The 27,476-nt window shown below is 40.4% G+C and overlaps 1 protein-coding gene across 11 annotated transcripts in view; it reads right to left on the reverse strand.

Moving 5' to 3' along the window:
- The window catches only part of KIAA1217 (KIAA1217 ortholog), a 362,990-nt gene that overhangs the window by 78,505 nt on the left and 257,009 nt on the right, over positions 1-27,476 (reverse strand). For all 11 annotated transcript variants that reach the window (XR_004778413.2, XR_004778412.2, XM_050708763.1 and 8 more), the window contains 2 exons: positions 21,023-21,218; positions 4,695-4,893 (listed from right to left, as the gene is read on the reverse strand). Coding sequence is in view for 9 of the 11 variants with exons in the window: in XM_050708763.1 (XP_050564720.1) it covers positions 4,695-4,893; positions 21,023-21,218 (395 nt within the window). In the remaining 2 variants the exon portion in view is untranslated. The remainder of the gene's footprint in view (positions 1-4,694; positions 4,894-21,022; positions 21,219-27,476) is intronic.

Raw genomic sequence — 27,476 nt, forward strand, 5'->3', positions numbered from 1 at the left:
TTCACATTTAATCAGTAGCAAAGCCTCCAATCTACGCTCACTTGCGTCCCTTCAAAGCTGCGATTCCTTTCATTTCCCACTAGTGATCTCTAGAGAATTTACTCATACATGTGACTGAATTCCTTTCCTCCAGGTGCAGCTACAAGTCTAGTGAACTGATCCTAATCACGGGGATTATCATTTAAAAATGAAGGAAAGGATGCTTGGGCAGGTCCAATTTCTTTCTTCCAATGTCATATTACAACCAGTGATTGCTTTGAATGGGTAGCTAGTCAGAACTTGTGCTGCTGTTGTAGATGTCAAGTAGTTATTAAAGAAACTCACAGCTAAGAGACAGATCAGTGCCTTCTGTTTAAGAACTGCAGGGGCTGATGAGAAGTTTAGTATTTATGAGTGTTTACTTGCAGATTGCACAGGAAAATAGCTACCTTGTGGCAAGTTCAAGTTCTTCAATTATTTATGGTAATGTAAACTGTTTTCCATCTTACAAACTTAACTCTTCTGCTCTGAGACTTGCACTGGGATTCTCAGTTACTGTTTCCTGCCTCAGACTTGGAAATATGTTCCTTTTGATACAAAGCTAACTCTTTCATTTTCACCTCGAGAAATGCTATATTTTTCATATAAATGAATTTTATCTGCTGTCTTTTCGTTCTGATGGCTATGAGATGGCACCTCAACTAACTGGAGTTTGTTTTAAAAGCGTTCCCCATAAATACTTCTTGTAGGAACATGACACTTTAAAGTAAAACATTGCTGTAAGGCAAATCACCAAAATACTAGGCATTTGATCTCTGAAGTGAATTCTATTTCACCTCATGTTGCTCTTCTAAGATAAACACCACTGATAGCAGGTATATATTACTGCATGTTCATTATTACTATTATTTGCATTACTGTAGCTTCTCGATGCCTGTGGCATGTTCAAAGGTCTCATTGATCTGTGTGTGCTGTATAAACACCCTAGGAAAACAACCCCTTCACCAGCTTACAAGATGAATATAAGACACAAAAGACAACAAGATAGCTGCAGAAAGATAAGGGAACAAAAAGGCATGAGAAGACCGTAGTCTTTCCAGCCTGGTGAGCAATAAGCGGATCCTGGCACCACAGTCATGCGTTGAATAGGCAGTGCAAGAGAGAGCGGGGAAAAATGGGACTGGAAGAAGAACAATGAGGTGGCTTTGCGGATGTTTGTAGATGACTCCATCCAAGCATGTTAGAGGGCTGCCTAAGAGGGAGCATGAAGGCACTTGTTTGAAAATTAAAGACATGCACAATGAAAGTTGGCATTATTAGCCAAGTGGAAGCAGATGGCACTTGGTACTGAAGAAGAAATGAAAAGTAGCATTGAAGTGGGCTTGGAGGGGCCCTCATAATGAAGACAAGTAGTTTATATTTAATGAGATGGAGAAGATACTGTCAGAGGACAAGTGAAAAAACACATGTGAAACAGCGTGCTTGACAAACTAGGAGAATGATCTTTGTTGCTTCATTTGAATGGGTAAGAGTGAATGAGATTACCTTCATCAAATGTCAAGAAAAGAACATTATGGCAGTTGATGTACGAAAAGCTACATGTTAAAAAGCTGGTGTTAAAAAATGTTACAAAGCTGGTAATTTAGCCAACTGTTTTTTCACTACAGGGTGTGAAAGGAAAGGCTGCCTCAAAGCGGTGTTACACAGAAAAAGAAAAAAATCTGAAAACATCTACAGTGGCTGCAGAACCCTGAACTGGATTAAGAAAGATCAGTTTATGGACTTAAGAAGCAAGTGAGTGCTTTATCCCCAATGATTTATTTTTTTTTTTAAAGAGAGAGAGAGGAAAGGAAATAAAAGGGGGGGAGTGGGATGGCCTCACGGTCTAATGAAGGAGTACATAATATGAGCCGAAACAAGCGGTCCATGAGACTATGTTAAAAAAGAAGACCATGGTTTTAGTTTGGGCAGAAGAGGTAAGTTTCAAGTCCAACTGCTCACATTCGCAGGGAAGACATCAACAGCAGAGCTAGGTTCACTGGCACGTATAATTTTGCATACCATTTTACAGGATGAATCACAACCAGCTCAAAATGTGGATGTAAAAATTTCCATTTGGTGAGATGAATCCCTTTGTAAAGCAAAATGGGATAGTTACCCAGGTAGGTATGATAACCCAACTAATCCACAGGGATAAGATGATAGTGAAAGATATAGACAGAGAAAGGGAATGAGGACAAAGCCCTGAAAAAAAAACACAACAGAAAATCAGTGCTCGAGAAGACAAAAAAGAGAGGAGAGAGGAAGAAATTCAAAAGAAGCAGTCCCTGAAACAAAGGGAGATCAAAGTTCCAAGAAGAAAGCATTAAAAGTATATGACAGAGAATAAAGGTGTAATGTTCCCAAAAGCTGGCCATTTGGTGACTTGGGCAATTGCTATGGAACAGTAGGGAACAAAAGACAGGTTGGAATTAGAAGAATAAAACCCCACATAGGCTGGAAATAGGTCTAGGACTGAACTGGAAGAGTAAAGCTCCAGACAGCAGTTGTAGTGATTGCTCAGTGCAGGACAGAAAGATGGCGTGGACAGTGGAAACGTAACTTGTGTGCAGGGAGAGTTTTTTTGGGAGGCACAGAAACATGTTTGCGATGTAAAGAGTAAGCGCTGTAGTAGAACAATAAGTTAATAAAAGGACAAGGCAAAGGATAAGAGGCTCAGAGGAACAGGAGACAGCCTCCAAGGGAGGTGGAGAGCTAATAGTCAACTGAAACATCTGTGTTTAAGGCAAGGAAGAAAGAAGATAATTGAAGGAAGAGATGGCAAGCAGAGGAGAGAACAATAATACTTCTTTTTATCTATTCTCTGAAGGGAGACAGTGTGAAGATCTTGCAAAGAGTAAGGAACAGAAATGGAGACTTTTTTTTTTTTTGGAAATTATCAAAAGGTGGTGAAAATGCAGCTGGTATTGTATGCTTTGGACTGCTGAGGTTTCCTTAGTGAGCAGGGTGGCAGAACTGAAGGAGGGAATTTTTCTATGAAGGAAGTCAGCTGGGTCATGGGATTTCCTCTAGAAATACTCTACAATACAGGCATAGGAACAGAGGAAGCAGATGTTGGAAGCGAGCCAGGCCTGAGGTTGGCAGAGTGACGCCTGCAATAAGAGCAAGGGAAAAAAGGTGGAGTGGAGTGGTATTAAGATAATCAACAACCCCATTCTTAGGGGCAGGGAGGAGATGAAGTCATAAACTGTTAGTCTGAAACTCAAGGGAAGATGGAAGGATAAAGTGAGAGAGAAGGAGCTGATGGGGCAGATGATGGTTGGCAATAAGGCGCTCAGCAACAGAGACACAGGAACCCCTATCTCGATTTTATCACTTGATCTGATCTAGTGAACAGACTGTTTGATGTATAAGAAACTTGAGCACATGATGAATGACGATGTAAAAATCAGATGGGTCTTAACATAGGAGTTACTGTGGCCAAACAGGGGTGTGGGAGACTGCAAAACAAGAAAGATTAAAAAAAAAAAAAAACATACACAGAAACTGAAATCCAAGAGGCTGGCTGATGACAAGACACTGGATAGACAGCCTGAGGAAAGCAAGACAGAGGAGAAAAAGGGGGGTGCAGTGCTGTTCAAAGGCTAGAAAGAAGAGGAATGGGGGAATTTGAAGTGGCAAGGATAGAAAAAAACAGCTTGCTCTTTCCTTAAACTACATGAAGTGGAGAAGCACCTGAGCCAAGTAATCACCATAAGAAACAAGGCAGTAGTGGACAATACACTTCCCTTACTTTCATGTCATTTTCCTGCACTAGTGGTAGAGACTGGCAGAGAGGAAACACCTTTTCTGTTTTCTTCTCCATCCTCTTAGGCTCTTCTGTCCATTATTTTTACCTTGTAACATCTAATGAAAAGGATCCACAAAGGCCCACCTTATTTCCCTGCACAGTTCTATAGTGTGGCATGCCTGAGGTATGCCTGAGATTTTTGTTGCTGCATGATTTGGGATTTTCCAGAGCCCCTGAGAACCTAGTCCTTTTGCTTGAAGAACACAGACATCAGGACTGAAGGAACATGGTTAGTTGGGCAGCTGCAAACCCACGAAATAGAGGATAGAAAGAACCATCTAGATGTTAGCCCGATCATTTCTTGACTAAGCTCTGAAGTAGTAAAAGAAAGAAACTGCATTAGTTGCTGCATCCTGACATAAAATAGGAAGGTGGTGAGGCTGCTGCAGCAGCAGTTACTAATGCCACAGATCTCTGGCAGTGTTAGATAACAGATAATTGAAACTGTTGTGAGGGCATCAATGACATTCATATTTTTAACTTCAGACTCACACAGATCAGGTTTTGCTCTGCCAGCAAAGAAAAAGACCATGTTTTCTGTAAATGTTTACTTTGTGTTCAGTGTTTTAAATATTTATGTCTCAGTTAAAATGCAGTAAAATATTAAATATGTCAACCTGCATGCATTATATGAATATTTGAACAAGGTACACCACTCATCAATGGCTTGTGCAACAGATGTTGCACCTACAGCAAGCCTCCCATATTAGATACCACTGAACAGGCCTTTATGTGTTAGGACACTATCTGTTAGATACTTATCAGCTACAGAAAAATAGTAAACAACAACAACAGAAAACAACGCAGAAACAACAACAATAAAACAAATCCAAAGCCCAACAGCTGTAATTCCTTCTACACTTACCTCACATCACACAATTCATAGTATATATTTCTGCTCTCATCCTTGATGTAAATGGCCACACTGGGCGATTCCAGCATTTTCATTGTCAGCTGCTGGGGGAAGGCACTTACAAAAAGGGCACGAATTGTGTCTGTGCTTGTGATTTCATTTGGCATCCTCAACTGCTTTGTTTCGTCTCCATACTGAAGATATAAAACACCTGCAAGCAAAATATAATAGCAAAATTAATATTCTTAAGTGCACAGAAATCATCTGTCCTTCCATGTAGAATATAGACCAAGCCCATAATAAGCTGAGAAGAATCAGTTCACACCTCTTGCTCATAAAGCACATACAACATGTTCCTTTTCAACACAATACTGGAGTAGAGCATTGAACACTGGTGGAGCTGTGCCTTGGTAAATATGCTTGCTCCAATGTTGCACTTTGCTGAGAAGCCTATTTTTACAGTTTTTCAGTTAGATAAGTTAGAAGTTTACGTTAAGAAGGCCCATGGAAAATCCCAAACACACCAAGTCTGCTCTACAGGGGAAGGTGTTGGTAAATCACAAGGTACGTTTATTCTTAGAGTAGTTGAGGAAGACCTTCACCCTTTTATATCACCCAGTTACCATTAAATGTAAATTCTGCATTTTAGCCTCCTGCTTATTGAACAGTCCCCCCAAAAAAACAGACTTCCATTTTAACACTAGCAATTTTATATTCAGAGTTCAATTTGCTGGCGTTATATAGTATAAAGCCCCAGGTGAAACTCCTAGCAGGAGTAAAACTGAGGTCTCACACATAAACAAGAGCAATTTCAGATCCTTTCAGTTTCACAGCAGTGTTAATAGGCATCCTTAGCACTCGGTGAGAAACATGAATGATCTTAGGATGCTGGGTTGCAAAATGTGGATATTCTTATTCACTAAAGACAAAAAGTACACCATTCTGATATAGCTAACTCTCTGTTTTCAAGGAATGGGAGGCTGTAAGGTGTTGGATATTGGAAAAAACACGGATCATACAGACCAGGGACTCAGTGAAGGGATACCCAGTACCTCTTCCACCCTGCCCGTGCTGGCCCTACCAGGGCTATACTGACTCTTTTGTAGCCAGTGGCTGCCTGTATTCCACTGGCTGGTGCCGTACTGCAAGTTGGACTCATTAGCTTTACGACAGCACAGTCCCACTCCATCTCAAGCTACAAAGCCCACCAAGGACCAAAGGACTGAGAACAGCGACCTTGATCATCAGCAGAAGTCAGACTAGACTTGGTGCAGTTGGTTAGCTCTGACCATGCTACACCTAAAGACCACCGAAAGACATTCTCATGGGCATCTCCAATGTAGGAAAGCTCATTAGGACCTGCACAGAAGAAAACAGGCTGCTACCACATGGTTGCAACCAAACTAAGAAAATTCCTGGGATCCACAGCACTAGGGAGTAGATGTAGAGGCAAATGCTCAGCTGAACTACTTTGGGTACAAAGTACAAGGGAACTGGCAAGCCCAGATGAGCCTACATGTCCACTCCATAGTCAAGGCACAGATGTCCTGCCTGAGCATGGACTGATGGGATCACACTGGGCTCTTTCTGAGCCACCTCAGGTGTCTCTGTACAACAGTGCATTGTGCTCGGAAGGAACACCTTTACTCCCATGCTAGCTGGAAGAGATAGAGCAGGTAGAGCTTTTGCAGTGGTGTCTAAAGACAGTAAAATGGCATATCATCCACTTTGCAGACACTCAGTAGGCCAAAATGAGATGGAGGAGAAAAAAAAATGCAGAAAAGAAAGAAAAAAATACCATTGAAGTTTGTAGTTCCACCAGCTGTCTAAGATTTGGAGGTAACTGCTTTGTACATGGCCCATAAGCTAACTAGCCATAGAAAAGCATTGGGAAAAGGGATCTGCTCAAGAATTAGTGATTACAGAAGCATCTACACTGAATTCACGGTTGTTCATGTAGATACAAGCAAGGCAGTTTTACATCACCCAGTCTGGATGCTGCCAGCACATAATGGCAGAAGCTGCTCAGCATTCAGACTGAACTAACTGTTACTGTCTTTATTATATTTTCAGGCAGACTTTGGGGCCTGAGCAGAGTTTTGTGCTGCCATGCCTTGCATCTGCCAATAACCAACAGAGGTGGGCTAAAACTAGGCAGGGTACTTTACATAAACTGAATTCACCACAATAATTGCATCATAGATGGACTGTGTGTTGTTGTATCGTGGTCAATACAAACAGGAGGGTTGGGAACACAAGGTCCTCAATGCTGTTACCATCAGTCATCACCAAATCTCAGCAAATCACAAAACTTAGATGGTGACTCAAACATTCTCACATGGAAGTCATCAACAAGGGGACAACATTCCCATAAACTATCAACAACAGCTTAGAGTCCTGAGGTACAAACACTGAGCAAAAGCAATGGCAAAAGCTTATGTCCTAGAACATAAAGGCATTTAGTGAAAAGAACAGAAGATATTTTAATCTAAGATGAGCTATCTTAGTCTTTTGTATTTTTGCCACTATATTGCTATAGAGGAATGCATACATACTCAGGCAGACGTGCCTACAATCAGTTGGTAGATAATTGTTCTTGAAGCTAGGAAAGGAAGATGTTAATTGTTATGAATACTAAACAGACTACTCAGTATTACCTAACCATTATTTAATATTAGGCTGCTTTTATAAAACATTTTTAAAATCATTTCCCTACTATTATCAAGAGCTGATACTTCTTCTGTTATTAAATTTGACATCAGACCCCTTATGAATCCTACTATAAACTTCTATTTTCCTTTGGTTGGAAAAAATGTTTGAGACTGCAAGGTCACTAGTTTTATTTTGAAGGTCAAGGAAAATTTTCCTAAGAATTCTATTTTTGATGCCAATATTTCATGAGTTATTAAACTTTTTTATTATTATTATTATTCCATTTTAATTTGAGGCATCATTCATTTATGCTCTTCTAAGGTAAAAATGTTTTTTTAGCGCTCATTCAAACATTCTCTGCTGTGAAACACCTTTTAGAATTCAGAAACTAACTATATTTGATTTTTTTAAGTACACGTTTTTAATGATTGCATTTAGTTCACTGTTCCAAGATGTGCATAAACATTCATTTTTGATGATAGCTTTCAGTTCTTAGGCAGAACACAAGGAACCTTCAATATATTGTTACTGGAAACTTTCTTGGATTAAATAGCAAAAAAACAATTTTGGCCAAAAATACACACTTTTCATAGCAGCTTTTCAGGTGTGTGTTGACTCTCTTTTCTGCTTAGTTTAAAAGTTAGTGCAGAATGCAGAAAACACTGCTTTTGCATCTCAGGACAATAAATGGATTCTGAATATTGAGCTACTAAAACCATTAACACAAAAGAAATGTTAGAACTGAAAATCTTTCTCATTCATGAGTCTGAATTATTCCAGAACAGTCTTGACTCTGCTTGTCCTCAAATAGTCCCACAAAATATTGATCCAAAACAAGATTACAGTCATCGTTAAGTCTTTGATTTTCAAAGTAAATGCGCATGTTATCCAAAAAGATCATGCCTTAAAACAGAGCTTTAACGTACAAATCAGAGAAATGTTTTGACCACAAGATTACTGTAGGCGTAAAAGACACTGTCAAAGGCATAATAAATTCTCTTTTCCTTACTCTCCCTTAAGTCAGAAGCCCTTTAAAAAAACTACTGCCTTTCCTCTTGAGGTGTCTGATACTTTTCATGGTATAGCAATGCTTTAGGGCATTTCCTATTTGACAAAACTAACTGCTCACTCCTAAAAATCCTGTTTCAGCATGACAGGATATAAACACTTCCAAATTAAATCATTATTTTAAGTCATACGCTTTAGTTTTCTCACACACATTGATGGGCTGAAACTCTCAACTCTGGCAATACCCACATGGCCAACTTCATGGAAGCTGCTAGAGCTCTAAGGTGTGTTTTACCTTCAGCTAAAAAGTTACTCCCTTGGAGAATTAAAGTAAGAAGAAATAGAATATAGCTCAGGTACAGGTTTTGTTTGGGCACAAGCATTTATGCCAGCAAAGCTGCTGGAAAAAAAGCTAAACAAAAGAGATGTTAATGTCTCCATGTACCCTGAAGTTCCTCTTGCACTTATGCTTCTGTCACAACGGATTTACCTGAAACACGAAGACTGTGCTGAGTTTTAAACACAAAACAAACTGGACTGTTACATGCCCTGCTAGTCTAGGAAGTCAAGAAACACCAGGGTGCATAAGAAATACACTGTGTAACAGCCCACAGTCCAAGTCAGCCCTGGCTACCACTCCTAGGTGCTCCTAGATGCTGCCAAGCCTGGGCTTTTCTACAGCTACAATCAAACTGCAGTGTTAGGCTTTCCCTTGCTTTATGCTGGTATAATGCTTTCAGAAACACCTCTGGAAATTCTGATTGTTCTTTATCCTATGGACAATGAATGGGCCGTGGCATTAAACTCGGGCTATAGTAGAATACATTTGCGTGTAAGCCAGGCCTTAGAAACTTAAACCTCTTTACAAATTGCTTCACAAAATTCCTGTCAACAGCAAAGTATGTTTTATAGTAGGGGAAATTAAACACCCAAGAGGTGAAAGGACATGTTCAAAGAAAGGTTTACAAGCACATAATCCAGATCTTCTGATGATCACGCAACACACCACATGATCGCCCCTTCCTTCCTTGCATACAGAGGTCTTTCAAAAACAAACTGCTTTTTGCTCCTCCCTTTAGGAAGGGTCAGTAACAGAAGGCCTTGCAAAACAGTCTTTCCCCTCAGGGCTGGTCTATATGCAAAGCAGCACGGTGTCATGAAAGATGTGCTGTTAACCTGATTTACATAGGCAGAGCCTCACGCACAAGCTGAACCCACCGAGGCCTGGAACATCCACCCTGAGCCTGTAGTTGTGCTAGCACTGGTTTGGGACTGCCCATGCTGTGGCTGTGGCTCACGTAGATACACAAGGCCCATGGCAAGGCGCTCAGCTCAGATGCAGCTGCCAGTGCAACAGCAAAGGCTGTAGAACCCAATTATTTACTGAGGACGTGTCTACACAGTATAACAGTGAACCATAACTGAACTCATGGGGTCCAGGTTGTCTATAGAGCTGCACCGTACCCTTACCAGCAAGCACAGGACTCCTTAGTTGCAGGTGGCAAAGGCTTACTCCTCATGGCAAAAGTTAATGCTGTGTAGGCAGCATGACACCACCCTGCTCATGTCTCTCAGCACCTCCATTTACTATATGGTGCTGACCTAATCCTGACTAAACGCCATACTATCATGGTTTTATTGCTAGTGATGACCTCAGTGCTGGTCAGCTGAAAGCTAGTTCAGAGATGCTTAGAAGAGCTTTAATCATAACTAGCTTTTATTCACAGAACAGGAATTATCCCTACAAAACTGGTTATTCAGCAGAAAAATGTGAAGCACTCAACAGTGAAGAAAAGTTAAATATCTGATAAATCAAGAATAAGTTAACAAATATGATTAAGTTATCTTCTGGGAGCTTTACAAATATCAGTTAATTCTCTCACACAACAAATTTTAAATGGAAAAACACTGGTATGCTAATAATCAAGGAAAGAAGACCAAAGCAGAGGAGTTAAATAACCTCTCAGTGTTAGAAAATACAGTCAAAGCTTACATTGTAGTCCATGTATTTCTTTGCTGTGAAGCCATAGGAAACTTTTTGTGCAGGTAAGACATCTTGCAAATTTCTGTATTGAAAATCTTATTGACATCTAGTAACACCTTAACCCATGGGCTCCCGTCTGAAGAGAAGTATTAATGTATTTGGCTGATGTTTGATGCTTGGGTGGTGGAGCATTGAAACCTTCCCACAGAACCAGGAATCAGAGGAATGAACAAGGCACTGCTGTTCTCTTCTGACCCAGCCACTCTATGTACATTTTGGAAATTTTCTGTCCAATTTGAAAGTTTCAAATAATAAGTAAAGATGGTTGGACTAAAGCAATCAAAGGCATTGGCAGCTCTGGAATTCTTTAAATCAAAGCTGCAAAGCTAGGTATAACTAAAACGGGGGAAAATATGTATAGGAGACCTCTAGAGCTTGTTGGGTGAGTAATGCCACCAAAATAGTACATTAGGAATTAGTACAGAATATATAAGGAATGGAAAATTAGATAAATTAGCAAAGGAGAAGAAATATGGAGCACATAGTAAGGAAATACAGTAAGAATTGCCAGAAATCAAGCTGAGTTATGCTTTGGAAAGTAAATTAAATAACATAGTGTTGAGTTATTGGATTTACTTTACTCTTTACCTAACTATCAATTAGCCATATCTTTTTGAGATGATGGACAGTCTTTGTCTTTACATGCTGGTTTAGCTTGATCTTCCACCATATGGCCATTGAGTCACTGGCTCTGTCTGCACCTTCCCTCACGCTGAAGTCAGAAGCAATGCCAAGAGCAGATGTGAGAAAATGAACCCATATTAGTTCCTGTTGAATCCTGTATCAATTCTAAAATCTAAGGATAACTTTTAAAATCTTGATAACTGTTTTTGTTGGAACATTTTAGGATGATCCAGAGGGGATCACAATATAGACTGCCAAGCATTTCCTCAAAAATCAATTTAACTTTTTTTTTTTTTTTTTTACTAAAATGGCAAGATCCTTCCAATTTTTCTTTGATTTTCCCTTGACACAATTATAATATATAGGACTGAGAGTGGCACAGCCCCATATTGTTCTTCCCTCACACTATCAGATAAACAGAGATAACTCATAGCTGTTGTCCTTATCAACAAATTCTGCAAAAGTTATGCAGATAAAACTTTATTACACTAACACCTCTAGCAGCGTGGAAGAAACTCCTCAATATGCAGTTCTTTCTTTCCACACCACAATACTTGTCTCTCTTATTTCACCACACACATTTTCAACTAGTCTGAGGTCATTGCCATGATCCTTGTGGTATTTCTAGCCTGAAGCTCTCGTACTAGTTTCCATTAGCTACTCCCTGCTGATAATCTGTCCTCCACATTCATAAAGCGTCTATAAATATTCTTAGCTGTCTTCAAGTACTAAGAGAATCAAGAAGTAGATCTTTTCATGAAATAAAATAGTTATTTAATATAATTGTATTCCAGAACAGCCTGAAGACTTTTGCTCAAGGTATTAAGTTATTTGATAACAATTTTAATAAAAACAGGAACTGCTGAATTTAATCCAGTACTTCTTACTGCTATTTCATCCTTGTCTGCTATTTACTGTAAAGTGCTGTAATTCTGCATTATATTTATTACCCAGTGAAAAAGACATATGGAAAATTTAGCAGTTACATGTAATTTCACCCAAACAATTACGAGAAATAATGATTTTTATGTGTCACTTAAATACTAGCACTTTACTACAAATGAATACATTTAGCTGGCTTAGAAGAAAAAGGAAAAAACCACCAAAAAAAAAGAGACAACGGACAACTTTCTTTACCAAGAGAAAACTTGCATTTGTTCTATTTGATTGCATGGGAAAAAAAAAAACTGAAATCAACCTCTTGGCAAAGGCAGTACCATATACCTATGTCAGCAAGCCTATCAAGCACAGACAGTTACTTTTATCATCTTGAGAGTTTGGGGGAACATTTCGCTTTAACCTAGTTCCCCAGGTAGAAAACAATGTTCTGGCAGGATGACTTTTGGATAGTAATTGCATCTATATCCTTGCTCTTGCCAGAATAGCTCCACTGACCAGAAAGATGACTTTTTCATATCCCTAACTGACAAAATGATGCCAGTAAACTTGGAAGAACAGAGAAAGTCTATGATACTTAATGACAAAATATTAAAAAAATGACAAGTGAACAACTCAGTGAAATAAACTAGAAAGTCCATGTGTCCCAGAGCTATTTTTCAGAGGGCCCATAGGCTCTGCCATGCAGGATTGACTCCAGTTCACACTCACCAAACAATTTAGTGTATTAAAATCAGAGAACTACACATGAACAGCTACAGGACTTTCCTATGGAGGCTCTAGCAGCCGTGCTGCTTTCGCCCACCAGAAGCTGAGCCCCCAACCTCTGAAGAAGCCAGTAAGCCCTGGCCAGCCGGCTCCCAGCCAGAGACAGTAAGCTGGTTAGTACAGCTTCAGAGGATGTGTCTGCCAAAGACTACATAGACATGCTAAGCATTTATGGACCATGTTAGCAAGCATTTTACACAGGGACACTTTTGCTTGAAACTTTTAAAAAGGCCATAGCAAAAAACAAAAATAAAAAATAAAAAAATAATAAATAAAACATCAAGCTTCTTGTAATACACATACTTCCTCTTGAATAAACACAAAAAAGAGAGCAAGGTCCTACCCAGTTCTATTTCCTTCCTATGTAAATCAGCTGTATCAAACATACATTATTTGAGTGGTGACTTTTGTTTATAAACCCTGCTTTTTAGCACTACACTATGTAGAAGTGATATGTTCAAGGGCAGAATCTGACCATGTTATTACTCCGTATTCATAGGCCATATATGATTTGGGAGTTTGGTAGTTTTGCCACAACTACCAAATTCTCTATGTTTACTATAGGAATTACCTTCAATACTTCTGAAGTTACTTCATTTCTAAAGAGTTCTCTACTGTCAGTAACAAGTTTAGGGGTTGAGCAACCAGCACGTGAAAGCAGAGTTGGTTCCAGTATCACACCAGATGAGTGAGTCATTAAGGCCTTAAGTCATTAGGGCCTACATTTAAACTGGATCATGGAATTGTGAACTTAGCATGGTTAAGGAGAACATTGCCAAAAGGCCATTTGCTGGGCTCACTCCACTTTGTCATTATCTCGTTCATACTAGTGGAGCCAAAACTGGAGATAGTAACCACGTGCAACCTCACAAATGCTGACAAGAAGGGGACAATCACTTCCCTTGACCTGATGGCTGGTTTTGTTCATGTAGCCAGCTATGCAGTTTTCACTGCTGCAAGGACACACTGCTAGCCTATAGTCACATTGCTGTTAGACCTTAAGTCCTCTTTGGAAAGCTGCTCCCAAGGCAATTTGTCTCCTGACTATGCTGTTGCACAAAGACTCTGCATTTTCCTTTGTTGAGCATCATGAGGTTCCTGCCAGCCCATTCCTTGAGCTCACTGGGGTTCCAGTGAGGGGCAGGTTGACTCTCCAGTATACTAAAAGTGTGGTGGTTGACTCTCTAGTACACTAAAAGCCTGGTGTCAACTCTAACCCTGATGTTGGTTCATTCCATCCCAAGAGCCAGGTTGCTGATGTTAAAAAGTACTAGCCCCAGAGTCCACCCCAGAGGAAAACCACTCAAAACCAGCTGCCAGTTGGACTATGAAGTGTTAAGACCCATCCACCTTGAAGGCCACCCATCTCTCCCCAGTGTGGCTACAAGGATCCTGCAAGAGGTGTGTGAAAGGCTTTCTTAAAGCCAAGGTAATCATCATCCACTGCTCTCCCCTTATCCCCAACACCAGTATATTCATCACAGAAGGTAATTGGGCAAAAGCACTGGTACCATCTTCTATGAAACAGTTGAGTAGTTAAAAATGTATCCAGAAGTGCTTCCAGCTTGAGAGTTCTCCAGACTATTGACCCTAATATCCTAAGAGAGTACCCTAATCAGCAGACTATTAACAAGCCTCTGGTTCAGCAATTATCCTCTTATCCTGTTTAACTCAGGCTACCCTATAGCCAAAAATGCAAAAGAGGGAGAGAGAATGAGAAATAAACAAACTAAGAGACAGCCTTACATGACAGGATAGAGATGAGAGGATTTCCCTTTGAGAACAGAAACCTGAATTCAGGCCCAGATCCATACAATAACTGTGCATTAGCATCACTACCTAAATATATAAACAGTAGTGGGAGCAGTGACTAAATCCTAGAGTTCCTCATTCAGGGACTTGCTGTCAGCGCTGTCAGCGATTCCTAAACACACTGTGCAGAGGGAGAGGCACTACACTTGTCCGACTGGCCAAATTCTTGAACTTCTCACAATACATGGAATTGCAATATACTTCTTGCTTGTAGGACTGCATGTCCTTGTGTAAATGGATTAGAGTTAGACTTGTGAATTTTACCTAACATGCAACTTCGATCAAATTTGTCCAAGTGATAGCTCTATGCCAGATATGACCCATACCTTTTATTGAAAAGGTGATTTGGCCTGTACAGGCTACTGCAGCTGCCAAGTCCCTCTTCCAGAAGACACCAAATGCTGAAAGCCCAAATTGCTGCTGCTGATTTCAAATAAGAAGCAGTAATATAGCAGAATGAAAACCTTGCACCTCCCGTTCAGGCATGATTTGGCGTAAAGAGGGAATATACTTTATCAATACGGATCCTAATTACCTCTCATTTTATCTTCACCACTTTTCATTTGGGTTTATTTACATTGCAAGGTCCTTCAACAGGGCATTTTCTCACTATGTGTATTACCCAACACAGGTAGGTCACATTTTTAGTTGGGGTCCTTTAGTATTACTGCAGTGCAAATAAAAAATAAAGATTGCATTCAGAAAACATTTAACAGACATAGTAGTGACAGACGCAGACTGGCATAGCTAATGGTTTTACTTAGCACATTGCATGTCTTCTATTACAGAATCACTGCAATGAGTCCATTGGATCCATGCTGATACACCATGTTACAACAGGGTCAAACCCAGCTTCAGTGTGACTCAGCATCTAAAGTACACTGTCACCTTTTTAGTGGCAGACAGAATGTGCTTCTGTTGAGACAGTATGTACTAAATAGTATCTTGCTTCTTGGAAATATATTTTTTTCAGGTACGCACAAGATACTCTTTTATAGAAGGAAGAATGTGGTAGGTAATAAATGTGAGTGCACAAGTGCATGCCTGGGAAGGCCCACATTTCACTCTTCCATATATCTGTCTTTCACAAATCATGTAGGGACAATAAATGAAACAGAAAAAAACTCTCAGCACTATGATATGTTGGTACAATTGTTTACCTTCCTTTGGTCTCTTGCTGCAAAACATTTCAGATAGGAAGTGATTTTTATTTTCTTTCCAAGTCCAAAAACTTCATCTACAATTTGAAGAAATGTGAAAGAAGATGAAGTCTAAAAAAGTTGAATAGGAACACTACTGTTACCTTAGAATATTTTAAGGTAACAGTAGTAGGATCTGCGTTTCAGTTCCATAATTGGAACTAGTTGTTTCAGGCTGTTTTTCCTATAGACCTGCCAGCCCACTTTAATGTATCTGACCATGACAGAAAATATTTACATGACCTTTTTGCATGTTGGCTGCTTTGCATACACTGTAAAAAGACAAGATAGGGAAAATTTCTTTAAGATGACTGAATACATTAAAGCTATACTCAGCTTTAACTTGAAATACAGTTCCCATGGAGTTCCTCTCCCATGAATTAAGCTGAAGATACTGCTGACTTCATTAGGCTTGAGTCATGCCCTAAGGAATCCAAGAGGGCAGTTCCACTGCTAATAAATCACAGACTTCTCTTATAAATCTGTACTGATTTAACACACCTGTTTTAGTTTCCAGCTCAAAAATAGTAAATAGTAATTAATTACCACAAACATCATATATGTCTACCTTTACAGTTTATATTTTTCTTTGTAAGTTTTACAGTACATTCCACATACACTTATGAAGTTATTTCTACCATCAGGTAGCAGCAACCAAGCTATTGCCCCTCTCTCTGCAACAATTCTCCTGCGTGTAAAATGGTAATCTCTGAATTTCTTTTTAATGGGCTTTGAGAAACACCTGCAAGAACTGCTGCAAAAGATCAAGGTGTTAATATTATAATCAGTAACAGCATTTCCATGGAAGGTAGCAGCAAACTAATCAATCAGACATTAAAATCTGTGCCTGCTAAAATGTGGGACCAAGAGGGCTAACAAATAATATTCAAAATATTCCATGATTGTTTAAGACCTTCCTCATGCTAATCCTTAAGCAGTTGTGCAATTTCTGTACAGCAGTAATCCCTCCAAAGGCAAATAAAATGCAAATGTTGGCAGGATCACACATTTCTGCAGAGGCCTTTTCAAGCCACCCGATTTTAGGCACAGGCTTTCCAGTGAGGAGCCCACTCATCCTCTGCTCCTCATCCATCTGGCCTGCAGCAGGCAGACCTCCCACAGGAGGTGCCTGCAGCCCACAAGTCATGAAGCTCCGTCCTCCTCCCTGAGTTCTCAAACCCAAATCCTTGTGGTTTTTGGAATCCCTGCTAATACCATATTCTCCCTTAATCCAGCCCTGCACTCTATGTTACATAATACATATTTCTCAAAGGGCCCAATCCTGTGGCAGCTGGAGGTTGGTAATCACACCCTGACCTTTGGGGCTACAACTGATCTTGTCAACCACTCGATCACCACAGTGGATGCCAGCACCCACTCTTACAAAGGATCAGGACCATGTTTTGTAAAAATATGTCACATGAGAGAGACTATAAGTAAAAATATTTGCCAGCCCTCATTTCACTGGGGGGGTAGCAGAGCACACGCTTGCTGCTGGCATAACCTTGCCGGGTGCTTGTCAGGTTCTGCTTCCTTCAGGCAAACTGCAAGTGAAGTCTGTTGAAAGGTTTTGAGCACTGTCCAGGTTTCAGCTGATTCTTGCTCCGACAGTTTTGCTATATAATTTTTTTCCCACAGTTATCACGCTGGAAAAAATCCCAGCTTTCAAATAGATGTTTTAAAATACATTTAATTTTCTCTTGCACATTGAATTAATTTATTTTAATATCTCGCTTTGTCTCCAGGCTGCAGATTGATGAACAAAGTGATGATTTCTGATGGACCTCTTAGCCAAGAAGGATCTTCCTTTCAAAAACCGAGGCTGAAATTTTATACGGACCCAGAACTGGAATACTGTTTTCTGTGTCAATTCCACGTGGCATGCGACAGCGTCCCATGTCAGAGTACTGTGTCCTATTAGATTAGTCCTGACTGACAGAAACACGATGCTAAGGTAGCCAAAATGCATTGCCTCTATTCCTTCTCCAGCTCCATGTTAATTCAGACCACAGTTTAAAAACAGACTCCTATGTAGTTAGTAAAATAGGAAGCTATGGAAGAATTACAATTTCAAAGAGAATAAGATCAGTTTTTTAAAATAACAGCATTGAGATATTAAGTGCAAAATTAATAAAAATTCACGTAAGTTGGTCATTTTCCTCAATGAAATATGTTGGCTGAGGATCAAAACATAATTTGTATTTAAATTAGATTAAAATAAAAACAAAATAGAGTTAGAGAGGGAAGTGATTATACATAGCTTGTTTATAATCATGTGAACAGGATTATTTTCTCAGTGCTTTTAAAATTCAAGTTATAAACAGTTTCCTGTTTTTTAAAAATAAACTCTGCTCTTGTACTTCTGGAAGTAAAAACAATCCTTACAGGGTCACACTCTGCAAAGAATCTCAACTGTAACATTTCAGAACATTGCTCATAGTAGTGTTAGCACATGCTGGCAGAAAAGGCTGAAAAAGACACTGTAAAAGAAACACAGAACAATAATCTGAAATTGAACTATTTGAGAATCATTTTTAGATTATCTTTTAAAACAAATTGCTTGCTATCAATAGCTCCTGGAACAACTTGGAAATGACAGATCGTGGGGTGGTGACAGTGTATTACCTCCTATTTGACTAGTGTCATGATCCCTTAAGCCACACACATAGCTGTGACCCCTCTTGCAACACAAGGGGGGGGAGAAAGTCTTATTTTGCTCCAGTTTCAAAATCTAAAAACTCTCCACTCAAATGTTTCATATTACATTCTTTCGCATACTTTTTTTTCTTTCTTTCTTTTATTATTATATATTTTTTTTTTCTGTCTGCATTTTGCCTGCTTGTGCTGGGATAAGCCAGTCTTTTCTCTAGTGTAGGAGAGACAGGCTGAGATGGGATGCCTTTCATGATCTGAAATCATGGCCGTTAAATAAACCTGTACACCTTCATGTGACAGTCCTCTGTCAGGACCTGGACAACACAATTCAGTATATGCAATAGATGTTAAGAATGGACTACTTGACAGTGAGCTTCTGCAGCTCAGGTTCTCTCATCCTAGCAAAAAGATACTGTCCAACCAGAATAAATTCAAGGAAGGTTAGCAATGATTATCAAATGTACCAGACGGTTTCCAGGTGAGGAACACATGATTAGAGCAGCACTTCCCAGCCCAGAGAAGAGATGACCTGAGGGAAATGAGAGAGGCCTACAAAATCAGAGATGGCCTGAGGGAGCAGATAGGGATCTAATGTTTGCTGTCACTTCCAGCACAAGGACAAGGATGCATGACATGAGCTTAAAGCAGATAAGCAAATACAAAACAAAGCAAAAGAAAAGCAATTGTTGGGCAGTAAACCAACAAAACTTACTGCCAAAGTCAGGGCTGCACTGTTGTGGATGCAAAAAATTTACGTGGGTTCAAAGGGAGACTGAACAAATACCTGGAGGAGACATCTCTTGAGGGTTATTATATAGACAGAAATCACAACCAGGGAATCCCTAAGCTGAAGATAGCTTGAGGCTGTGAGAGTAGTCAAGGGAAGGAGCGTACCTACACATACTTATCCCTCTTCGTACTCTTGCCTTGACTAGCTGCCTATGGTCCTCACTGGGGACAAAATACAGGGCCGGGTGGACTCTTGGTCTAACCCGGTATGTCCCTTCGTATGTTCCTATCACCTTATTCATAGTGAGGAGCACGCAGGCATACCGTCTTTTCAGAAGACTGGTGTCAGATGTACATACTGACGATAAAAACCTTTTTTCCACTTCAGCATCTGGGGGAGAAAACACTCAAAAAAGCACTTGTGCACAGCAGGCCACCCCCTTTGATGTCAGTGAAAAGCTCTCCAAAAGCTGTTTATCAATTCTTGGCTTGCATCTGAAACAGAATTTCAGAGCCAAGGTATTCTGCGTGGTCTGAGGATGGACACACATGCATGCACTGGGTCCCGGTGCCGATGAAATGATGCTAACTGCCTGCTGAAACCCACGTGGCGAGGCCGGACTGTGAGTCGCACAGAGACCTGCCAAGTCTCAATCCACATCACCGTGAGATACAGGTTTTCCAGAAATCCTTAGCATGAAACGTGGCCTGCTGGGGACTCCCTAGCCAGCAGTGACATATAAGCAGTGATGAATCCTCTACATGTATATTAGACGTGTGCTGCAAGCTTGCTCTTATAAACACCTCTTAACTAAAAGGTATTGTGCAGGTTGGACAAAATGGTGGTCCAATGGGCTTTGGGAGGGCACCAGTGCCACCCTCTGAGCTGAAACGGGCAGAGCCCGGCCCCTCTCCACACCCTGCTGCTCTGCCCTCCACCCTGACATCCCGCCCTGGTTTCTGCTCATTTGTTGCGTTTGTCATGACACTCTTGACAGAAACTGTCTTAGCCTGTTGAGGAGTAAGTAAAGCAACATGATAAGCTTACACACACGGTGTGATTTACAGCCCAGGCTTTGGTTTATGTCACTCTCTCTGTCGGAAGAGTCTGCAGGAAAGCAGCATTTCAGTTTATTGCCTCTGAGAAGAAACATGCCTTCCTCAGCAATCTGCACGCAAGTTACGTTATGCTGCCTCCTCACCGTGGCTTAACTGCCCTCTGGTGTCTTCCCTTAAAAAAACAGCCTGTACTTGCTCCATCCATCAGCTAGACCAGTCACAACAACCACCGTTAGCAGAGGAGCTCCAGCTCACAACTGGGCTCTGTTCGCCCTCAGATACAGGAGTAACAAAGGAGGCATCTGAGCGGCAGCAGCAGAGCTGCACACCTGTATTTCTTTATCACTCATGTCCCCACAGAGGTGGAAGAGCACAGCCCTGAAGAAAAGGGCATTTCTATCAGCCTATCCATTCAAATCCTCCCGTACAAATACCAAATCTTTTCTCTAAGAACTGGATCTGTCAGGCAATGATATCTCTAGGTTGCTTCCAGCTAGGTCTAGCTTTGAAGAAACGATGAAGTGACAAAGCCCATGTCTCCTGTCAGAAAACGAGGGTGCAGACCTGTACCGAGTTCGCTGCCACATAGCATGCAGGCTTGGTAAAAAGCATTTGCAATACTGGTTTCAACTGTCAGCATTTCATGTCGGGGTCCATATCTTTCTCCTTGTTTATCTCATTCCCAGCACACCTTAAGATACTATGAAAATAATTTCACCATTCCCCCAGGTTAGCCTGTACCCCATACTGAGCTCATTTCCCAAAAGTACCTTGACATTAAAAATAACATGCTTCCTTTTTTAAACCTCAAACTATTTAAAAACTATTTTGAATGCACAAGGGGAAAGCACGGGCTCAGACGAGAGAGGAGAAGGACTGAAGCAGGGTCTTACCCAGTGATCTCTCCTTGGTTTGGTTTGCTGACCGCACGACAGGAAGGCTCGCCCGTGTGCGGCTGCCCCGCGAAAAGGGAGTCGGAGAATCACCCTCAGACATGGCCTCTAAGGAATCGGCAGACGCTTCAGATAGATGCTCTGTCTGGTCACCCAAATTGGGCTGTGGGCTCTGCGACGGCTTTGGGCTTCTTGTCTGCAAAACAGAGCATTGCATTATTGGTCAACTGGACCTAGAATATTTGGGGAAAATAACAACAACAACCAATCAACCAAACAAAAAACAAAGAGAAGGAGGAAGAATTCCAAACTTCTTCAAATACTGGTATGCTGAAGGTCACTTCTGTGTAGATTATTTAAGAAAGTGGTGTCCTTGGGTATTCTGTTAAGGTTTTTATTGTTGTACATCCATGTTGCAAATTTTATTGCTAACAAGGCCCTCAGGACAAGATGTGCTGAAGAGACGTATGGTAATGCCATTCCTTGCTGCTCAAATAACTACTACAGCATAGACATGTCTACACACACACGCATGCACTTACTGAACATGTAAGATCAGAAAGGTTTTCACAGTGCTTTCTTAAATTTGCATTTAAACCCTCAGTGTATGGAAGTACAAAGAGGACACTAGTAGCACAACAGCATGCCAATGTCATTTAAACCATTTGCAGTTAATGTTATAAAAGAGAAAAACTTAAAACACTACTCTTACGTTGATAAGTCTACTGAGAAAAACACCCCACAAAGAAATTTTTTGATGCAGTCATAAGCTATTAATCTCAATATATTCTGCTGTGATGTCTGTGTAAGGTAGAGGTCATGCAGCAAGGCCAAATTAGCCATCCAACATTTCTACTCAAATTCATAAATAATTATTTTGGTTTTAGTTGCATCAGCAAAAATCAGAAATGTCTTCATTAACTGACCAAATTAACTACGATTTTTACTGGGCAATCTCATTACTAAACCGCTAAACATGGTATCCAAAAAAGCAGAGTGTCTCATAGGAGAGAGAGGGTTTCTTCTGGGCACTTCTACTGACTCTTTATTACTGTAAGATCTGTGTAATAAAAACACGTTCAATAGGAGATACAATGTCCTGAACAATTTTTGCTGACTATAAGTGATATTGTAAGTGCCTTCTACAAGGAGGGGTTGCATGAAGAAATATACTTAGTAATGCTTGCTCTGTTCAGTGAAACTCCCTCCACTAGAGTTAATATTACTCTATAAGAATAATTTTCCAGTCTCTCAAGCAAACTCTCTATCACTACAAACTAAAACAGACATTGTACAAGCAGAAATTCAAAGCAAAGCAAGCTCACTCTGTCCCAAAAGTAGTATGCAAATACAAACTTTATAAAGGCCTATAATCAGTACCAGGCACAAGATGTCATAAAATGCCTATGCTTTTCTTTTCCCTATCATTTAAGGTCAGATGTTAGTACATTAAACATCCCCTGCATTAAAATCAACTTCAACTCTAGATTTGAAGATGCTGGCAAGATCCAGAAATGTTTTTGCCTCTTTCAGAAAAGCCAAGATGACATATCTTGCTGACATCTGGTTCCTTCAGTGTTTTTTTTTAAGTGCGATGAGGTGAGCTTGTTTCAGCAATAGCATGGATTACCTAATATTCCCTGTGTGACTTTGAATGTATGAAGAACTTTAACTTGTATTAGATTTTCATTAGCTGGCTATAGAAGCTTGTTGTTGCCAAGTTGTCCAGTTGCTCACAAACTATAATAAATTAGAAATACCTCAAGAGAAAGCTAAATCCTCCAGAACTTTTCACTTCTCAAATGTTAATAATAAAATATTAGGTATTATCCAATGTCCCGCAGTGAAGTTATTCAAGAGCACTGAATTTTTGCAGGAGTTAAAGCTAACAACATTTGTTCTCAGTAAACTAAAGTATGCTTTGAAGTGCCTCTTCCATGGTCAGCACTAGTCTGCAGGTTGTAAATACAGGGACTTGTGCCTGAAAGCTTACAGAGGTGACAAGTGACTTGCAAACACAGAGAAAGAATGTGATTACTCAGTATTTCTTCATTCAACTTTCCAAAATGGCTTGGGAACCATCACTGCTGAAATATTTCATTTACACAGGCATACCACAGGAGTACAAACAAGTCAGGTCATTACAGCTTCTTCACTCCTTGTACTACTAATAGCTTATCTGTGTGTATCCATTAATAGGAAGCTACAAGGTATATCAGAATTCTCACTTTATAGAAAGCCATAACTAAAAAATAAAACCGGATGCAAAGAAAAACAACAAAATCAACCTGCAAGAGATCATTAATTTTAGAATTTAGTTGAGAAGGGGATTATTTTGGTTTCTTTAAGAAAAAATATTCTCAGAATATGAATCAAGCATATTTTGCTTTGCTTTCGTTTATTTTTCTCTTTGAGTTGAATCCCCTGATGACATCTGAGACATGCAGTTGCATATTGCACGTAGTTTATCCACACATATGAACAGGTGCATATTCAAGCAGTAAGGGGATACTCCATTACCACAAGCAACTAGACACAATCTCAGCTGTGCAGTTGACCACTGTGTCCTGCCAATGCACAGGTGGAGACAACCTCAGCAATGTTATGTTTCTTTGATTGTCCCTGGAACAGTTCTTTAGGACCTAACATATGGCATCGCACCTCCCTGGACTGAAAAAAAAACCCACACCTTTCAGCAGTCCTCATTCCACAGCCCCAAAACTGCAACACCACGAGGCAAAACAGAGCCTACCAAAGCAAGGCAGAGGCACATCATGGATTCTGCTCAGACATGAAGCTCAGACCTCCTCTTAATATGGTATAAATCCACATTATTTCCATGTTTGAAAATGGAGTTGCATAAATGTAAAACCAATGCAAGCTATTATTGCGATCTACCTGTATACAAATACCGGTTGTGAAAGGTTATAAGCTATTTCTCATGCTCAGCTCATGTAACCATTGTATTTCAGGTGTAATTCTGAATTTTAAACAGATTAAAAAAAATCCTCAAACAATAACAACGGGGCTATTCAAATAACAGGGATATGAGTATGTATTTGATAAGAAATCAATTTTATTCTTGGCAGCGAGCACTAGACTTAATGCTACTTAATAAGCAAGCACATTCCTAGTCAGCGTTTCTTAACCAGCCCATGAAGTGGGGAGAGGACAAGCAACATTTATGGAGCCATAAACTGCAAGGACTTGTAAAGATAGCTGCAGAGAAAGAGGGGCAGAAACATTCGGCATTACCCAGACCTTGTAGGGGGGTGCAATTCACTGCGTTGACTCCAAAGTCAAATAAATAAGACAGGTGACCAAGAAGTACTTAATAAATTATACCTTATCTATTTTCCCATATGTTTAAATACGTTCACAAACATATTTTAAAAAATATTCAAAAACTTAGTATTTCAGAAGTGTCCCTTTAGTCATTTTTGGGGAACTAGTGTGCAGTATAAGCATTTACAAAATAAACATGCACCATATAGCCCATGTTTCAGGGAACATCAGAACCCAGGCAGAGTCACAGTGTGGACAGCTGCCCCTGGAGCAGGGTGACACCATAACTGCGTGTTGCATAGACCCAGTAAAAGCAATGAACTGGACATTACTGTGCTGGGGTGGCTGCCTTTTTAATAAGCCTGCTAGCAAAAAGCATAATACTCAACAGAGAAGAAAGGTCAAGATGCTCACAACGAGGTAGAACCACCCAAAACCAAGACGTCTGTAAACAGACACTGCACACATGCATGCAAAACCAAGGAAACGCCAGCACTTTCCTAGCCACACCTCTGGGATACATGCCCCAAACCAGAAGCAGGCTCAGAAGCAGGCAGCGGGGCTCTTTTTCCCTGTGCCAATACAGCTTAGGCTACAATTTCCTCAGTCAGCAATGGTCTTCTCCCCACAGCTATATGTGAGGAGACATCCCTCTGAATGTTTCGTTGTGCAATGAGCCTGATTTTTCAGCCAGCTGAGTAGAGCTTAACCTACTTAAGGACTTCTCTGATAAAAAGATCTTGTCTGTTCTAACACTGGGTAGGAAACTCAGCAAAAAGGAAAGGCCAAAATAAGATGGAAATTCTGGTGAAATCTTATATGTAATTACAGATTGCTCTGCGATTACTATTTTATTAAACTTTCTTAGTATGCAAGGATATACATCTCTGTAACCTTTTCAGAGTATATATTTGAGTATAACACATGGAGGTAGCAGTTACGGAAGATCCAGTATTTTCTAACTGCTCTTGGGATTTGATCAAGAATTAAAACCATGGTTAATCATGCCTCACGACTGACGTCTGCCTGCTACAGCTTGTCCAAAGTATGTACTTCTCATGTATCTGCTGTAGTTTTACTGACTCCGAAAAAGATTCAAAAAAAGTCCAGGGCTCTCTAAATGCAGTAAAATTTCAAATAACGAGCAGTGAAACCAGAAGGTGACTGACTAAGGAAAAGTGCTGGCTATACAGCCAGCAGTCACACCAGAGACATCTCTCTTTGAGAGCCTCGCAAGCTGCTGCTTCTGCTCCCCTGCTCCCATTTGCCTCCATGAATCCCCTCATCCTTTGGTCTACCCAGTGCTATTGCTCTGCTCTTCATAACATCCTATGTTCATTTTACAGTTATTCACCATGTTAATCTATATATACAAATTGTTTTCACTTGTTACCTTTTCAAAAATCTCTCCTGCAAATTTGCTTAATGCATTTCTAGAAACAAAAAAAAAGAAAAAAAAAAAAAGTAGGTTACTTCCCCTAAACCTGAAGAAGGATTTAATTTCATCTCTTGATCAAGAGATGAAATGTATTTCCTGTCTCCAGGAACTTCCAGGAACTTTATCTTGACAGAAAGTTATCTCTTTAGGAGAAGAATATTATCACACACATCTTCAGAGTTGCCAGCACTCCTGGCAGTGTGCAAATGGTAAACAAAGACATCAAAAAATAGTACAGCCCTAGTAAAATACCTCTTTTTTAAGCATGTGCTCTAAAGAACACACTGAACATAGGCAAAACAAAACAAACATTTGAGTGTCTTTTTGACATTTAAAAAAAAAAAAAAAAGGAAGAAGAAAAAATGAAAGAAAAATGGAAACCTGTTTTTCTGGACTTAGAGATAAACTATTTCTCCTGTGACTTGTGCCAGAGATGACTACTGGATGTGTGACAGACTGCAAATGTGCATTTAGACAGGCTGCATTTAACGTATGATGAGTTTATTAACTCTGAATTATTGTCACAGCACATGTGCTCTTATTACCATAACAATAATATTTCTTCATCCTATTTGTGTCAGATCCGAATTGTGGTTGTCTTAAGGAAGAGCCTGCTTCTCCCAAAGATACGGAGTCTTTGGGTCCTATATGATAACCACTACAAGGTTTTAACTTGACTGGATATGCTATTAGGGACATACTGTTGTTGGAGAGAAAATGGGTACTATCCACATGTTCTTACACACCTACATAAAGTTTGTTTTGCCTCTATGCAGTGAATGCATTTGGATACTCCCTCTAACACACACATACAGGCACACAAAGGCAACGGACTGAGCCTCCTGTAAAAGATTTTCACTTGTGAAAAGAGAAATATCTTTGGTCTGGGAGAACTGGGGTGGGGACATGATTCAGCAGCTGAATGCAACATAAAACCATCTTTCATGACAAGCTCCCTTTCCTCCATGCATTATTTCACAATTATGAGATGGAAAATCCTATGGCATGTTCCTTTTGGACTCCTTCAGCTGGAAACGGTACCATGCTGAGACAGCGGCCCTGCTCTCGAGGGCTGAAGAGAGCAGGAGGGCAACTGCCCCTCAGCACCATGAATATGCTGTGGGTGTTATTTACACTATTCCTGACACCTGACCAAATGCTAGTGGATGTCTCTGGCTGTAAATTACGTATTCCAAACACGAAATGTAAAAGAAAGCACAGGAGATAACTCAGCCTGTGGCACCGGGGGTCACAGGAAGGTGTTGCACCAAATCCTGGTGGCATTCAGTCCCAGCAAGGTGGCATCCCAGCAAGGTGGCTAACGCGAGATGCCACACCGAGTGGTGATTTTACTCCTTTCTGTGAATTTATCTGAAAACAAAACTCTGCTTGTAGCAGGATCTTTATCACCACTCCCTGTATTCACTGATGCTGACCACCGTTTCTTTCACCTGGCAGATAAAAACCACATCTAATTATGTGTCAGGATCTATCAGCTGTATTTTTAGGCTGGAATGATATCCAAATCATCCGAAAAATCTGCATGTTTTTCCAGGAGCCTTGCTAGCTCCCGTTGGTGGCCAGCTGCATGCTCCCTGCTGTGGCGAGCTGCCAAAACCCATTTCTTTTAATCCCGAGGCCGGTGAATCAGCGAGCAGGGCGTCCACAGGCTGCTGACTCCTGCGCTCCCCGCTCAGCACCGTGGCTCACGCTTCGGAAGGGTGATCCTCC

This window comes from Cygnus atratus, chromosome 2, assembly GCF_013377495.2.
Source record: "Cygnus atratus isolate AKBS03 ecotype Queensland, Australia chromosome 2, CAtr_DNAZoo_HiC_assembly, whole genome shotgun sequence".
In the NCBI taxonomy this organism is placed as follows: Eukaryota; Metazoa; Chordata; class Aves; order Anseriformes; family Anatidae; genus Cygnus; species Cygnus atratus.